Source organism: Neovison vison, chromosome 5 (assembly GCF_020171115.1).
Source record: "Neovison vison isolate M4711 chromosome 5, ASM_NN_V1, whole genome shotgun sequence".
Classification (NCBI taxonomy): Eukaryota; Metazoa; Chordata; class Mammalia; order Carnivora; family Mustelidae; genus Neogale; species Neogale vison.
The window spans coordinates 29,778,775-29,796,840 of record NC_058095.1 but is presented as its reverse complement, the minus strand read 5'-3'; the positions used below and the strand labels follow the sequence as shown (position 1 = coordinate 29,796,840).

Here is an 18,066-nt window from a genome sequence, read left to right as displayed (position 1 = left end):
TAAAATATTTTTTTAAAAAGTTTTAATAAAGGGCGCCTGGGTGGCTCAGTGGGTTAAGCTGCTGCCTTCTGCTCAGGTCATGATCTCGGGGTCCTGGGATCGAGTCCCGCATCGGGCTGTCTGCTCAGCAGGGAGCCTGCTTCCTCCTCTCTCTCTCTGCCTGCCTCTCTGCCTACTTGTGATCTCTGTCAAATAAATAAATAAAATCTTAAAAAAAAAAAAAAGTTTTAATAAAGTTTCTAAGGGGTGGGGGGAAAGAGGCAATATGTTTGATATTTATTCATACTGGCTGTGTATTTTAACTCATATTAACACCAAACTAGGTGCTCTTCATTATTGCCTATAGTTTTACCCTTCCACCTGAGTCATTTCTCTTCTGCCTGAAGAACATTCTTTAGTAATTCTTACAGAGCAGATTTGCTGGTGATTAATTCTCTCAGCTTCTGTTTATCTAAAAGCATCTTTATTTCACCTTCATTTCTGAAGGATATTTCTGCAGGGAACAGAATTCTAACTTGGCAGTTTTTTCTTTTAACACTAAAAATGTCTTTCCATTATTTCCCAGTTTCCACAGTTGAATTCAAAATCAGCTACCACTTATATTATTGTTCCTTTGAAAGCAGTGTGTCTTTTTTCCTTTCTGATTGCTTTTAAGAATATATCTTTGTCTCTACTACTCAACAGTTCCATGAAGATATGCTTCCATTAAGATCCGCTTAAGGGTACTTCTTCTGTTTTTATCCTGCCTGAGGTTTGCTAAACTACTTGAATCTATGAGTTGATGCCTTTCATCAATTTTGGAAAATGTCTTACCATTATGTCTTCAAGTATCTGCTCCCACACTAATCTCTCCTCTCCAGCCTGGGTCTCCAGTTATACATTATTCAACTTTTTACCAGGTCCACATAGTTCTTAGGTTCTGTCCCACTTTTTCCATTCTTCCATCCTGTGCTTCAAAGTGGATATTTTCTGTTGACTTGTCTAAGTCTTTAATTTCATCTTTAGTTATATTTGGCCTATTAAATCCATCCAATGAATAGTTTACATATGTGGGCTTGTTTTTGTGGGATTTTTGTTTTGTTTTCAATGTATCAGGCACTGTACTAAGCTCTAGGAATCAGCAGTGAGTAAGACAGACATTGTCTACTCACTTCAGCAATATATATTCAACTGGCCTGTTTTCCCACTTTCTTAGAAAAATGAAGAGTAGGTCAAGGGGTGGAGCAAGGTCCTAGAGTCCTGCACCAAAGTTTTCTAATTAACATGTAAATGAAAGACCTTAAGCAACCAATGTTATTTTCTTTTCTTTTCTTTTCTTTTTTGGTTTTTTTTTTTTTGATTCCTAGAATATCCATTAATTCCTCTCTAGGATTCCAATTCTCTATAAATAAACTCCAATTTTTCACCTATTTGTCCATCTTTTCCTACAATTTCTTTAGCATGTTATAGTTATTTTGAAGTCCTTGTCTGTCATGGGTCTACTTATACAGTTTTTCTTCTTGTTAGGAATAAGTGTTTTCCAGCTTTTGAATTTTTTATAAATTGTTCATTGTATGCCAGATATTGTAAATGAAAGAATCTCAGAAACTCTACAACATATATTCCCAAGGGAGTTCACCAATTATTCTATTAGCCAAAAGGGATGAGAGAGACTGATCATTTCAATCCACTCAGGAACTGAACTGTGAATGCTAGGTTGAAGTTTTAGTAAGACTCAATTCACCTATGGTTTATCCTTTTTCTCTAGTCTGTGTCCAGAAACCGCAAATGTCAGCAATCCTCTTCTTACCTATAAAGGGCTCTTCCACCTCTGGAATTTTAGTTCACCTAGTCCTCATTATTTCTTCACCTAGTTTCTTTCTACTTGATGTGATGCTATAGATGACAATACTATGACTTCCTAAATACTGTCCATGAGCTGAAGTCTTCCTGCATATCATACAGCAGTGATTCAAAAACCCAGCTTTACATCAAAATGACTGGAAGAGATTTTTCTTAAACTGCAACCCATTGTCCATATCTCTAGCATTCAGATGTTTAGTTGGCCCAGGAAATCTACACTTTTAACATGAGTCTTAAGTGATCTGATAAACCTGGCATTTCTACACAAATCAATGTGCCTGTACTGGTTGTTCCTCCTCTCCCCGCTCCTAGAGTTCAATATTGATAAGAACATTTAAGAAAAGAACATATACTATATCTAATAGACAAATTGATAGAGTATAAAAGCAGTTAGAAGTTCAGAGTAACTAAATATTTTAAAGAAAAAAATGTTTAAACACTTAACAGCTTTTGAAAATACATTAAGAGGAGGAAGGACAAGAACCACTGGTTAGAATACATAGTACAATAGTAGGAGGAGATAAAGCACAACTATTCAATTTTACTTATAATTGTTCTACCAGAAAACAAAATGATCTTCGTATTTGAAAAAAAAGGTTAAGAGCCATCACAACACTTAAAGCATAAAGACCCCATCCACCTGTTTTATCTGAATTCAAGTCTACCTGACTTGAACTAATCCAAGAGTACACATGAAAATTTAGAAACGTGATAAGGGAAACACTGTCAGTGAACTCTGAGAACTCATGAAAAACAGAAAGGCGCCAGACTGTGAATGAGAAAATGTTGCCTCAATTGTCAAAACACAGAGGTAGATAAAGGTGAAAATGTGACTTCAGGACTATGGACTGAATTTAAGGCCAGCAACCAGATAATTCTAAAACTGATTATTATGCAGATGACTTTTAAGCACTTAGAGAAGGAAACATCATTTACTAACAAGAATGAAACTTGTATTAAGTTTACAAAAGTACCTTCACATATATTATCTTATCTCATATTTTTGACTCACACAGAACCCTGTGAAATAGGGGAAGTAGACTTATGTCCCCTCCAAAATCTATGCTCCCACCATGCTCCCTTCAAAATATTAGGAATCTGGCGTTCAGACAGCTTGACTTGCTCAGCTTAACTCATTTCTCAGAAAGTTAGGACTCAAATTCATGTCTTCTAATTCCTAAGTGAGTACTGTTTTTTTTGTTTTGTTTTGTTTAAGATTTTATTTATTTATTTGACAGAGAGAGAGATCACAAGCAGACAGGGAAGCAGGCAGAGAGAGGAGGAAGCAGGCTCTCCGCAGAGCAGAGAGCCCGATGCGGGGTTCCATTCCCAGGACGCTGGGATCATGACCTGAGCCGAAGGCAGAGGCTTTAACCCATTAAGCCACCCAGGTGCCCATTGAGTACTGTTTTTATATCACAATCTCTTAAAGTCAGAAGAATAAGTCAGGCTGAAATAATAACTAGGACTGCTTCAAAATGGAGAGATGTTTAGCAAGAAATGAGGACTATAGATGAGAAAAACTGACTAGAAGCTGGATAATGGGTACACAGAGATTTACAATTATCTCTCTACTTTTGTGTATGTTTGATACTTTTCATAATAAAACTTAACACACACACACACACACACACACACACACACACACAAATGCGTATCTGAGTAGCTCAGTCGGTGTCTGAGATCACGATCTGGTCAAGGCAGATCATGACCAGAGTCTGCCTTTGGCTCAGGTCATGATCTCAGGGTCCTCGGTTCAAGTCATGCAATGGGCTCCCTGCTCAGTGGGGAGCCTGTTCCTCCCTCTCCCTCTGCCCCCTTCCCACTGCTCATGCATGTGTGCGCTCTCTCTCAAATAAATAAAATATAATAAATAATAAAATAAAATATAAATAAAAAAATAAAACACAGCACACTTGCACACATATGCCAATTAATATTCTCTGATGGATTTACTACACCGGTAATCAAATGAATACCTAAAATATAGTGTACCTGATGCTCAGCCTTTTTAAAAGATTTTATTTATTTATTAGAGTACAAGCGGCGGGGGGGGGGGGGGGTGCAGACAGAGGGAGAGGGAGAAGCAGGCTCCCTGCTGACCAGGGAGCCAATATGAGGCTCGATCCCAGGACCCCAAGATCATGACCTTAATTGAACCAACTGATTCATGACCTGTAATTCTTGACTTAACTGAAAAGTCGGCATTGGGCTCTGCACTGAGTGTTAAGTCTATTAGGGTTCTCTCTCTCCCTCTCCCTCCATCTCTTTTGAGAGAGAGAGAGAGAGAGAGAGAGAGAGAATGTGTGCAAGTGAGAGCAGGGGGAGGGGCAGAGGGAAAGAAAGAGGCAGAGAATCTCAAGTAGACTCCCTGCTGAGCATGAAGCAGAACATGGGGCTGGATACGACCATCCTGAGATCATGAACTAAGCCAAAACCAAGATTTGGATACTTAACTGACTGAGCCACCCAGGCACCCCAGAAATTCACATTTAACTGGACATCCTATTTGCTAAATCTGGCAACTCTAATGTAGGTGATTTCAATATCAAGGTGGACCACCTATCCAACATCTGCTCTTTAACCTTCCTTAATCTTAATTCTAGTGACTATGACCATACCAAAAATATGATTACCAAATTCAGCTGAGTCCTTAATATTGTCCTGTATTGCTAAGTGTCCTTAAACTGCACCCATTCACATTTACTCCAACAGCTATGATAAATCAAACCCATTCTCTCCTTCTCTACCAACTCAGTCTCTAATTCCATTCCTGAATTTAAGATCACTATTTTCTTCTACCTTCTAAGGTACCTCATACCATCATTTCTCTTCATTATATTCCTCAACCTCACTCACATAAGGATAAGCCATTAGATGAAAATTTTGTCCAAAGCCTTTAAAAGAGAGTTTAAACATTTCTGTATGGCATAGAAGACCCTACAAGATTCAAAATCCAGTTCAGGCTTCACTTTCCCTGACAAGCTCTCCCTGACTGCCCAGTCTAAATTCGCTCCTCATTGGTGCCTGGCTGGCTCAATGGGTACAGCATCTGACTCTTGATCTCAGGGTTGTGAGTTAAGGTCCCACATTGGGGCATGGAACCTACTAACTAATTAACAAATAAATAAATAAATAGTAAAATAAATTAAGTGCTCTTCTTACATGCACCCATTGTACTCCATGCATCTATCATAATATTTACTGTAATTTATTATCTTTCTTACCAGACTTTAGGTACCTTGAGACCAAGAGCCATATCTTGTCTTTATTACCCCAGCATTTACCACAGTGCTTAGCATGTATCACAAAAACACTGGAATGTTTACTGATCAAATATGACAGATGAGGCTCAATTTGAGTTTCTACCAATTACAATTTTAACTAATGGAATGGATTACCTTGAGATGCAGTATCCCTGGTCACCCAGAGGGCAAAATAAGATTGTGTATCACAGCATTACTTATAATAGATAGGAAAAGATAAAGGATTTAACCTAATGTCTTTAATGGGACTGGTTAAATTTTGTATGGTGCAACCACATAACCATTCTTGAAAACATTAAAATCAATAGACCCACCAAGGAGATTGTGCTTGTACGCAGGTCATGGTTCCCCTTTTACCTAGACAGCTGAAGGCACCCTAACAAGCCCTTATACTTTAATCTTATTACATTCATTTCATTCTGATCCTACTTCTATGTTAACATTACACTACTAGAAATTGAGATCATTTTGTACACTAATATATTCTAGACATATTTTATAAAGTAATATTTACTTTGTTATTGGTTGTTTTTCTGATTATAAACATGTTGGATGGTAGAAAATGCAAACTTTCTAAAATATTAAGAAAAAATTAAAATTACTTAAAGTTTTTAAGTACTGCAAAAGAAAATGTAATCAAATAAGCAAATGTTCACATTATTTTGGCATGTTAAAAGAACAGATTATAGGGAGATTGAGAGGCAGACTGAGCCTGGGTGGCTCAGTCAGTTAAGCATCTGCCTTCACTTGGGTCATGATCCTAGGGTCCTGGGACTAGGTCCCATATCAGGCTCCCGGCTTAATGCGGAGTCTGCTTCTACCCCCCTCCCCTGCTCTTGATCTCTCTCTCACTCTCTCAAATAAATAAAATCTTAAAAAAAAAAAAAAGAGCAAATTATAAAACAATGTATCTCATTCAATTCCAACAATCTAACATTTATTAAGCTCCTGCCACATGTGCAAGAAACCATGCAACATGCTTTACACGTATTTCTTAATTTAAATTAAGAAATACATGTATTACACGTGTAATTAAGAAATTAAGAAATACACGTAATACACGTTATTTCTTAATTTAAATCTCACAACCACCTCTGAGAATTAAATAATTTTATTGACCCTATTTTACAAGTGAAGAAATTGAAGTTTGAAGAAGTTAAGTAAATTGGCCAAGGGCTAGGAAGCAACGGCAAAGCAGAGCCCAAGAATTCAAACCCAGACAGTCTGATTTCAGAACCAGCACACTTGATATACCAAAATTTCACCTGTGGTTCTCTCTGCAGTGTGGTATTATAAATGACCTTTATTCATTTCGTCTGTGTGTGATTTACTGAATTTCTACAATGAACATGAATTACTACCGTATTTTTTTTAAATAAATGTCCAAATAGAGGTTGGATAATCATCTGTCAAGGTTACTGCAGAAGCGGATTTAAATAATCTCAGAATCCTTCTAACTAAGGATCTGTGACTGATCAATTAGTGGCTGGAATGATTTTTTTTCAGAGGACTGGCTCTAAAAAAATAAAACAAAAATGAATCCATTTTAAGAATTATATAAGTTTTAGACTGTTAGATCCTATTTCTCCTGTTTTACAGATAATGAAACAACTCAGAATTTAGAGTTATATGTCACAAGTTATATATCACAAGGCAATTGAGTCAGGGCAGAAACCAAAGCACAGGTCTTCATTGATCTTTGTTGCCAACATTTGACCAAAACAGAACCTACTTCTTCCATTCTCTACTTGCAAATTCAGTTATTAGAGGCCAAAAACTGAAACATAACAGGAAATACAAATGCCTCCCCCCCACCACTACCACCACTTCAGTCCATTACCCAAAAGGAAGACCTACCTGGAGAATAAAAGAAATATTTTCCCAGCCCTGGGCTGAGATGGAGGTTGAAAAGAGATTTCAAAAGTCAGGATGACATTGCACGGCAGGGAGGGCGAGGGCTAAAAAAACGTGTATATAACAAGTTAAAAAAAATAAATAAACAGAAATACCCGAGAATCTGATAGGATAAAATACTCAAATACTACCAAAGTTTAAAGAGTTGCCTCAGATTTAATCAAATCCTAAATGGAGTGTTCTTAGAGTATGAAAACCAATTTTACAAAACTGGACAGTAAAAGGCCATGAGAAAAAATGAAATACATAGTTTCATATTTATAATTGTACATTCTTGTTGGTATTCTAACAATTCTCTTCTCTCACCTTCAGAATTCAACTCTCTTCACCTAAAAATCTGTAGTGAGTATAATGCAATATTTATACTAAATAAAAGGGGAACAATTTGGGGGTGCCTGAGGGACTCAGTCATAAGCATCTGACTCTTGATCTTGGCACAGGTCACGATCTCAAGGTTGTGAGATGCAGCTCCAAGTCAGGCTCCGCACCCAGGGCAGAGTCTGCTTGTCCCTCGCTTTGCTCCTCACCGCCCTGCCCCATGTTCTCTTGTGCACTCACATACATGCTTGCTCTCACGCTCTCCCTGTCTGTCTCTCACAGATAAATAAAATCTAAAAAAAGGAGGGTGGGGACAATTTTACAACTTCTCCTAACAGCCAAAGAAGCTTTGATAAGGTGAAAAGAATGATAAATAATGAAATCAAAGATATGTTTAAAATGTATGTCTAGTTATGTCTATTTCTAACATATGACCAGATATGTTAAAAGATTTCCAGATACACTCATATGAACATAAAAGGTAAAATTGTTAACAACTCATCTTTGAGTGAAGAAGCAATAATACATTCCTCACTTTACATACTTGTGCTATCTGTTCAAAAAATTTAGACCTTTTTTGTAAAGCTTTATTGAAAAGTTACTGCTCTGAGGATTAACACCCACACTCTAGTTTTAACTCAATTAATTACATGTCATATGATTATGGACAAGTTGCTCTGCATATCCAGTTTTTTTTTTTCTCATGCAATCATAATACCAAACTATACCAAATTATACCAAACTATACAAATCAAACTATAAGAAGGGACAGAAAAACTACTGCACCAGAAGATAATCTCAGTAATACATTTTATGACTATTTATAGCTTCCTTTCATGTAAAAGATTCACAACTAAGATACTGAACAAGCCCATAATATGAGTAGACAGCTATTATCTTCATTTTACAGATGAAAACATAAAAAAACTGAAGTTCAGAGAGGTAACTGGCCTGAGGCCACCCTGAAAGCTATATAATAAAAAGTTCTTTTTTTTGTTTTTTTTTTTTTAACCACCTAGTTTACTATTATCACAAATTTAAGGTGGTTAGGTTGTTTTCTCACACCCAAATTACTATGAAGACTACCCAAGGAAAGCTGTCAACAATTTAAGTGAAAAGGATCACTTGAGATTGTTATGAGCGGTAATGACCCATAAGGTCATGATCTTTATACATAGTATAAAACTATGATTAAAAATAAGTTAGGTAAAAAAACTTTAAAATAAAATATATTCCTAAAAAGTCCTGCTATTTACTCAATTAACTTCATGCCTCTTACACCAGATATGCAACCCTGCTTGGGGGACATGAAGTGAAGGGGAAAGGATTTCATCAGGAAAAGTTAAGTTCTCTGAAATTCAATAGGATAAGACAGTCAAAGCTATAAAATATGAATAGGGGCAGACAACAGCTTGTAGACTGTAGTGGCAATCCTAAATCAAACCAAAAGAGAGCCAACCTGTGGTTTAAAGAAAATATGCAATCTGGAAGTTTGCACCTCAAGTTATTGCTACTTCAAAGTAATTAGTGCCATTTATAGTAAAAAAAAAAAATACATACAGGTTTAGAGAATAATTCCAATTCATCATAATAGGATGGGATTCCATATTAGCTTGGGACTTTCTTGTCGCAACAGAAGTTCTTTTGATGATAAAGTCAATGGCTCGAAAGCCACTCTCAAGAGAACTCAAGAATGTAACTATGTATCACTGGCATAGGATATTTGAAGTGGTCAGACAGGCAGTCTACTGAACGCACCTTAAGAAACTTTAATGAGGGCACTACCAATTCCAGTTATTCATATTCTAAAATGTTCTTCAGCACAACCTCTCAGAGTGCTCTGTTTATGCAAGGCTCTGGGACCTAGTATGATACAGAATTTTACAGATTGCTGAAACTTTAAGTTCACAGTCAACTACAATGTAAAACATGTTAACTTGTCTTTTCTTCAAGGTCAGAACAAACTTTGTCTCATCTTTCCCTCTTCACCTGCAAGAAAATGGGGTATTCTAAAAGATCTCAGATAAAATAAGCCAATGTTTTTATAAATACAAGTCAATCCTCTGCAAAGAAAGAGCGCTTAAGATGCCCATATTCTACTTCAGTATTGATTCTAAGCCTTTTAACAGTTTAAGCTAACCTACCCACAAACCTCCCCTTCTATTTCTATGAATATTCCCCTTAAACTTCCTTTAAAAAACAAACAAACAAACAACAACCAAAAAAAAAAAAAAAAAACCCACATGCTTTCTTATACCTCCTGTCCCTGGTCTGATACACATAACTCCCAGTGAAGAACAGACTGAAGCTAAAGGAACACATTTGCAAAATGTATGTTCTTAATTAATACACTGTTCATCCTTAAAAGCGTGTTGTTAAAAAGCAACAATACAGAGTCCATATGGAACCCCAAAACATGAAATTTGAAGACTAAACCAAAAAATGCCCCACAGCAGCCTCAGTAATCCAAAGAAAAGATGTAAAAATAAGGCACTACCATACTGTAATAGATCATTAACCTTTTCTAAAAGCACAAAACTCTCCATGCTAAACACATCAAAAAATAATAATAATAAAATAAAAGAGGAGGAAGTGGATTTAAGAACCTAATTTTCTATTGTTCAAAATGTCACATATTAAGAATAGTTAAAATTAGAGGTGCCTGGGTGGTTCAGTTGGTTACGCAGCTGCCTTCAGCTGAGGTCATGATCCCAGGGTACTAGGAATATGCCTCCCCCTTTCCCTCTCTGACTCTCCCTCAGTCTCTTCCTCCCAAATAAATAAATAAAATCTTAAAAAAAAAAAAAAACCTTAAAAACTAAGATGAAATAAAATGTAACAATATTGCTGGCCAAATTCACACAATACCTTATGACACTTTTATATGAAAGGCCCCAAACTTGCGGAGCCATATAATACATCTGCTATAAATTAGTTGATAAAGCAAGAAAAAAATCAATTATAGACATCCATGATATGCTACATAAGGATGCACTCAGTACCCTATTTATCAATGAATGCTACAGTAAGGCATGCAAATCAGTTAATGTACATTTCTGGGGAATATCCAGAGACCAGTCAATCTCCCTTATTTAGTGAAAACACAGTAGTCAATAAGCCTAAAGAAAATGTGTCAATCTTACATTTAAATACTTTTAGATTTTTCAAAGCTCTCTGCATTCATTATCCTATCACACTACTGCAAAAATTTCCTTATGTAGAGACTCACCACTAAAAGTAAATGACAAATCCAAGACCACAAAGGTAGTTAACCAGATCTGAAGCTTGATTCATAAAACATGTTAGTTCTGTGGTAAGAAATATAAATATGTGCAAGTTCCTCAAAGCTATCTCTTAAAAAAAAAACTATTCGTGACTTAAATATCATTTAACTTTTAAGACCTAAGCTATTACAAACACTACCTTTAAAATTAAGTTATTTCCATTTAAAAGCCAAAATCACCACTCCTTTTAGACAATCAACCTTTCAACCAGGAATCATATACAAAACATTCCACCAATGACACACCATATGCTCATAACTACAAAGGCCCTGGGGTGACTATATGAGAATTCTAACAGAGGCTTCTTTCTTTTTAGAAAGTTTATATTCTATTTGACAAAAAGAGAAGAGCAAATACTAAGCTGTGTTCAACCAACCCTCCTGAAGGGACAAACCCCAGGTGACAAACACACCAAGAAATGAGACTGCAGTGAGTTTAATCCAAAAAGACTTCATGGGGGAAAATGAAGCTTAAGCTGAACACTGAAAGACGGATAGGAATTTTAAAAGCACAGAGGAGGAACAAAAGCATTCAGGCAGGGGCTGGCATCAACAAAAGCTGAGAGGCAGGAATAAGCATGATATATACAGAAGAGACTGAGTCAACCTGTCTAGGACATAGGTGCATGCTGAGGCATAATGAGAAATAGTGTGGTAAATTAAGTGGAGTCAGCTCCCAATGGACTCTTATGGCATGGGGAGTTGCTGTTAAAATCATCAAATATTTAAACTAGATAAGAGAACCTTAGAGATTTTCTAGTTGATTCTTTTCTGACAGATGAGGAAAATCTAGGCTCCACAGAGATCTAAGCTCTGGCCTAAGGACAGAGATAGTAAAGAGCAGAACAAAACTCAGACCCCAGTTAGGAACCCTGGTTCAGTGATAGGCAGCACAGTACAACAGAGAAAGCAAATCTATCCAAAGATCGATGAGCACATTAATATATAAGGTTCTGCAAGCATACAGACAAAACAGTACTTTTTTTTTTTTAAAGATTTTATTTATTTATGTGATAGAGGGAGAGATCACAAGTAGGCAGAGAGGCAGGCAGAGAGAGGAGAAAGCAGGCTCTCCACTGAGCAGAGAGCCCGATGCGGGGTTCGATCCCGGGACCCTGAGATCATGACCTGAGCCGGAAGCAGAGGCTTAACCCACTGAGCCACCCGGGTGCCCCAAAAGTACCGTTTTCTTAGGAATTCCAGGATACTGGTTTCCAGGGGTAACATAATACCACAGCGGCCCTACGGTTGAGAAAAACCACTTTTGCCAGAAGGAATCACTTTCAAGAAAGCAGCAATCCAGAAGGAAAGCAGAGGCAGAAGCTAGTTTTCAGCTATAAAGGAAATGGGGTGGATAAACAGGAGGGGCAGCAGGTATCTGGCAACAAAAAAAAGGAAAGAAAAAAAAAAGCCACTGAGAGAAAGCTACAGGACCAAGTAAATGTTTGAGAAAAGAAATCTTAGTAACTTTGAAGGCAAAAAGGAAGGCACTCACATAAAGAAAAGTTAAATTAGATGCTAGATAAGGTGAAGGGAGTGAGGGAGCATAAAGAACTAATTGAGGACCAGTGGGAAGAAATTTTTTAAAAATATGAGTTCCACGGGTGCCTGGGTGGCTCAGTCGGTTTAAGCATCTGCCTTCGGCTCAGGTCATGATCCTGGGGTTCTGGGATCAAGCCCCATATCAGCTTCCCAGTCAACAGAGAAACTATTTCTCCCTTTCTCTCTGCCCCTGTCCCCACTGCTCATGTGCGCTCTCTCTCGCTCTCAAATAAAATCTTTAAAAAAAGTAATTAAAAATGAGTTCCAGAATAAAGAATAGGCATATTTTCCTCACCATAAAATACCCCTCACTAAAAGAGTATTCATTTTCAACTGCTTTTAAGGCCTTATAAATGGCAGACAAGGCTTAAAGAACAAGACTAGGCTAGGCAGGTTTTTTTTTTTTTTTTTAATCCAAAACAGCTTCAAAGTTTTACAAATCTATTTACCAATTAACATGTAGTTTATAACCTCAAAGACTATTTATTTTTGTTCATCATTTTTAAGATTTATTTATTTATGACAGAGAGAGAGAGAGCATGCATGTGCACACGGAAGTGAGGCGGAGGGGCAGAGGGGGAGAGAGAGAGAGAGAATCCTCAAGCAGACTCTCCACTTGAATGTGGAGCTGGATATGGAGCTCAATCCCAGGACCCTGAGATCATGACCTAAGCCAAAAGCAAGAGTCAGAGCTTAACCGACTAAGCCACCCAGGTGCTCCTTGCCAATCATTTTATACCACATATTCAAAGGGCATTCCAATTAGCATTCAATTTATAATATGCTATTATTTCAAATAAAAAATCAGAGTTTATTCTGATATGCTATAAAAAATAGGAGAGAGTGTCTGGGCACCTGGGTGGCTCAGTGGGTTAAAGCCTCTGCCTTCAGCTCAGGTCATGATCTCAGGGTCCTGGGATACAGCCCCGCATCGGGCTCTCTGCTCGGCAGGGAGCCTGCTTCCCCCCCCCCATCCCTCCCTGCCTGCCTCTCTGACTACTTGTTATCTCTGTCAAATAAATAAATAAAATCTTCAAAAAAAAAAAAAAAAAAAAGAGGAGAGAGTATTATATGCCATTTTTACTTGACCAGATAGGAAAAATATAAATGCTTAAATGAATATAATTATGACAAATCATTTCAGGATACTTTTTCAATTTCTTATAAAAAGAAAAAAATGTTCAAATAACCACAAGTTTTCTTATGTGCCCTTTCAGAAACAGGGTCCTACTGGGGTGCCTGGGTGGCTCATTCAGTTGAGCATCCAACTCTTGATTTTGGCTCAGGTTATAATCTCAAGGTACAGAGATCAAGCCCAGCAGCAGGCTCCACACACAGAAAGCAGTTGGCTTGAGATTCTCTCCCTTGCCCTTTGCCCCTCCCCCACCTCACTTCCTCTCTCTCACAAATAAATAAATCTTCAGGGGGAAAAAAAAAGAGAGAGAGAGAGAAGAGAGAGAGAGAGAAACAAAGTCCTACAAATGGGGGGGGGGGCACACAGAGCCAGGTGGGGCACGTAACAAGGTTTTCTCTAATTTAAGTAACCTAATAAGCCACAATTTAGAGGTATATACCTAAAATTTGCCAGTTTCAATTTAGAAACTTACTATTCAGCACCACAAAGGGAGGTCACAGAGAGGGAAAAGATATAACTGATACATTCATTAAACTTCCTGGCCTTCCACCTTTTCAACTGCCATATCCCTAATCAAGGAGGTAATTACGTTTTAAAAGTGGTAAGAATCATTCAACTTAGGCCACAAATACTACGTTTAGGTGCAAAACTAGCAGGTTATAGCAATTTCATTTTACCCACCTGGAAATAAGGACTTAAGCTCAAAACGTCAAGATGGAACACTACCACTTCTTTTAACTGGAAATAAGGACTTAAGCTCAAAACGTCAAGATGGAACACTACCACTTCTTTTAACTGGATCTACTGCATCAAGTTGCCAAGCAATACCCATCAGAGTACAAGACATTATCAGCATTTCTGCTTCAATCACCATAAATATCAGAAGGCCAAACAAAACATCAATTCAATCATAAACAGAGTTGCTACCTTTAGACTTGCACATGCTCTCTGGCTCAACACACACATCTTAGCTGTAATAAGCAGCAGCCTGAATCCCTCTGGACCCAGTGAAACAAAATACAGACAACATATCCAAAACTTAAAACTTTCAGAAATAGTTGAAACATTTAAGACTCTTATAATAAATACCTCTTACTACATGCAGAGCTTTCTTTCCCCTCAATAAAAATGTAACCTCTTCTCTCTTAACTATACTTAACGGGTTACTAAACAAATCCTACGAGATACTTTTCAGAAAAAGTATTCCTGATTGCGCAGCATTTGATACTTTTCATACTGAGGCTCTTATTATTAGGCCTGCTATCAGACCTTGGAAAGTCATTTAATATATCTGTGCCTCAGTTTTCTCACTTTCCAACCTCAAGGTAAACTCTATCTGAATTAAACATTTATTACTTCTATAGTAAGTTAAAGTATACAAAAAGTACCTTATATTAAACACTGAAAACGCTTATACTTTTGTATCACAGCGGGCTTTATTTAACCTTGTAAGAGAAAAATGTAAGGAATAATTTGCCCTATGTATCTTTCTCTTAATTACAACATAAGGAATATATTTTTAAAAAATGCTTCCGTTGAAAACTCTTAAGTTCTTAATTTTTAACAGATGGTGGCGGGTTTGATCCCACAATATTCATAACAAGGCAAACAACAAAGCCTAAGGTCCTTTAACACTGGAGACAAAAAGAAGGAAATATTTACTTGCATTAGTGGGCATATAATCAAATCATTCTTCTTTTAAAATTTAGAAAGCTATCTTTTTTTGTATGTGGCAGATAAGCCCAGGGAGCAACAGGTAAGAAGAAATAAAGTTTAAAAACTGGGAAAAAAAATATTTAATAAAAAAACTAGAGGGCACCTCGGTGGCTCAGTTAGTTGGGCGGCTAGTTAGGGTCATGATTCCGGAATCCCAGAATTGAGTCCTGCACCGGGATCCCAGCTCTGCGGAGTGTCTGCTTCTCCCTCTGACCTTCTGCCCTCTCATGCTCTCTCTCTCACTGTCTCTCTCTCAAATAGATAAAATCTTTAAAAAAAAAAAAAAAATTGGAGAACAACAATGATGGTGTGAATCCTTCAAATTCCTGCATCCAGATTATGCTGTCCACAAGGTTCAGCTTTGGGGTTCTTCGATGTCCTTTTTAAATCCTTTTCAAGATTACACAGAGAAAGTCTTTTCTCTCAAGTTTTTAATCTAATGCTCTATCAATAACACAACCTAATAAATGCAGTAACATCTTACTTCTTCAGACAGATTAGTAGTACACTTGGTTTAGATGCTTTTTGGTCTAGAAGGAGAATGGGCGAGACAACTCCTGCAAGCTCCGACAGCTTTGTAATTATACTTTATCTCTGTCGTTTCTTTTCCAATTTCTTCTCAATCCTGCTCCCTATTCCCAAATATCTTTCAGACAGGTCAGAAACACTATGAGTCCTGTAAGGAAATGTTTGTGGATCCAATAAAAGTAGAGCCCTCCTCCCGGCTCCATTCAGTTCTCAGGATCACTTTTAAGATTGTACCCAGTAAACAAAATAGATGGATTGAATCTTAAACAGCTCCCTCATCAGAGGAAGCCCAGGGTAGAACTGCAGCTGCAAAAAGCATCCCTTTAAACCATCCCCAACTACCTACAGCAACACAAAGTTAAACTAATTCCCACTGACAAAAGGTTTCTGTGTGCATTCATTCTGATCAACCCTAGGAATCAGTGTGTGAAGCTCAAGGAATAAAAAGGCACCTCCCCAAGCCATGAAACTTTTTTTTTCCACCCCAAATATTCTCAATGAAAGTTCTCTTGTCAACCAAGAGGTGAGAGTTAAAAACAACAAAACACTAGCAGAATTCTAGGTTCCAGCACCACATCCCAGCGGTCCTTGCTCTCCGTTGTCACGGACTCAGATGCAGTTTCCCACTTTTCCTTTCACCCTTCTCCCCTTACTCTCCAAGATTCTCACTCAAGAAAACCAAATTCACATTCTCAGACCGCTGGCAAAATGAAGGGCGAAACTGCAATTACTAAGGAAGAAGAAAAGGAAAGATATTTCCGAAGCAGAAGGGAACGAGAACCATGGTTTCCACTACAACGGCAATGTAAATGCCACTCTTGGTCTCATCAGGATATGGGGGGGGGGGGGACGCCCATGTGGGGTACCAAAAAAGATGTGCAGTGTGTGTGCACTCGGAGCTCTCGGGGCAGGCAGAGACAAGGGAGCAGAAAGTAAGAAAACCTGTGCTTTCCCTGCTTTCTTCTACTCTTCCCCGTCCAAGAGAGGAAGCTGAACAAACTGGGGGGAGGGGCGGGATGTTATCGTTCTCCTATTGGGGGTACACACCACAAGCCTGGGTGTTCCTTCAGCTACCCCCAGTTTGGAGGTCCACTGAGATAAGGGGAAACCCCTAAACGTAACCCACCTTCGTTCAAAAAATAAAGTAAGGGGGGATGATTAGATCCAGATGGAGAGCCCCTGAAAGCGCCCCCAGGACGCTCATCCTCATTAACAAGCGGAAGGGCTGGGATAAAGGGGATGGAGGGTCCGAGGGGTGGTCAGGGAAAAGGCCCCACCCCCCGACTTAGGAGGGAAGAGGAGCCCGCTACCAGCCGTCCCCTCCCTCCCCGCACCTCCCCCCTAGGCCACCCCCTCTGGTTCTCCCCTTCCTTTCCTCCGGAGCCCGAGGCAGCCGCGGGGGAGGCGGCTGCTCCTTCCTCCCCTCACCCACTCCGCCCCCACCCCCACTTCGCTCCCACCTCCCGCCCGCCACGGGCCCGTTACCTGCTCGTCGAAGCGGCTGACCACGGCCTGGACCCATTCCACCGGCCTGTGCGCGGCCATGTCCTCCCCGCGGCCGGGGGGCGGCGGAGGGACGGGCCGGCCGGCGCCCAGGGCCGGGAAGAGGGCGGGGAGCGGGGGCCGAGGTGAGGGCAGAGGCGAGGAGAGGGTCTGAGGAGTGCAGGCTCCCAACGTTCCCACGGGGGTGGGGATGGGGGGCCTGCGCCGAGCCGGGAGGGGGACAGGGGAAGGGGGCGTTGGCGAGGAGGCAGGGGGAAGGGGGACGGGGAAGGGGGACCCGGGGAGGGGAGGGGGCCTCTTGGTCGCTCTCCCCACTAGCGCCGTCTCCCCACAGCCATCACAGTCCGAGACGCCGCCATGACACCCCACCGGAAGTGGGATCCTTTCCACGGCCCGGGGAGAGGGAGAGCGAGCGAGCTAGAGATTGAGAGCGCGGCTGGGAAAGGGGAGGGGGAAGCGAGAGGGAAGGGGGCCTGCCGCGCATGCGCCCGCGCCGGCCGGTTTCATTAATGAAAAAGCGAGTCCTCCTGGAGGTGACGTCACCTAACTCCTCCGGGCCCGGAGGCGTGCGTCCCTCTTCGCCGCCGGGCTCACCTACACTCCAGTTCTGGGTTCAGCCGGGGAGAGTCCGAGCTGACCCGGGAGCATCCGCTCGCATCCCCACCGCCACAAGAGGCTTCCCCTCCCCCGCCGGCCTCCGGGTTTGGATTGCTCCCCGGGTTGGAAGTTAGGACGCCCAAGGGCTAGCGTTTCTCCCAGCCCGCAGATCTCTGCCGCTCATCTGGGGGAGTCTGTGCAGAGTTCTTCTCTGCCTTAAGCTCTCACAAAAAATAAAGCGCACAACCTCATGTTTCCAAGTCCTTCGAAGCTAGTAAAAACTGGGGAGAAACAGGTAAGAGTCAGGCCAAGAGAGATTCAATTTTTTCTTTCTTTTTTTTTTTTTAAAGGTCTCTTAAATCCCACTGCTAGGTTGCCACTGCTAGGCAAAGTGCTCAGACTCCGGAATGAAGTCCGGACTT

General features: G+C 39.9%; 1 protein-coding gene across 7 annotated transcripts in view; it reads right to left on the bottom strand.

Annotated features, from left to right (window-relative positions):
* The window catches only part of NF1 (neurofibromin 1), a 253,323-nt gene extending 236,037 nt beyond the window's left edge, over positions 1-17,286 (bottom strand). For all 7 annotated transcript variants that reach the window (XM_044248346.1, XM_044248352.1, XM_044248351.1 and 4 more), the window contains exon 1: positions 17,030-17,286. In XM_044248346.1, the coding sequence (XP_044104281.1) occupies positions 17,030-17,089 (60 nt within the window). In that variant the 5' untranslated portion in view covers positions 17,090-17,286. The remainder of the gene's footprint in view (positions 1-17,029) is intronic.
* Between the last annotated feature and the right edge of the window lie 780 nt (positions 17,287-18,066).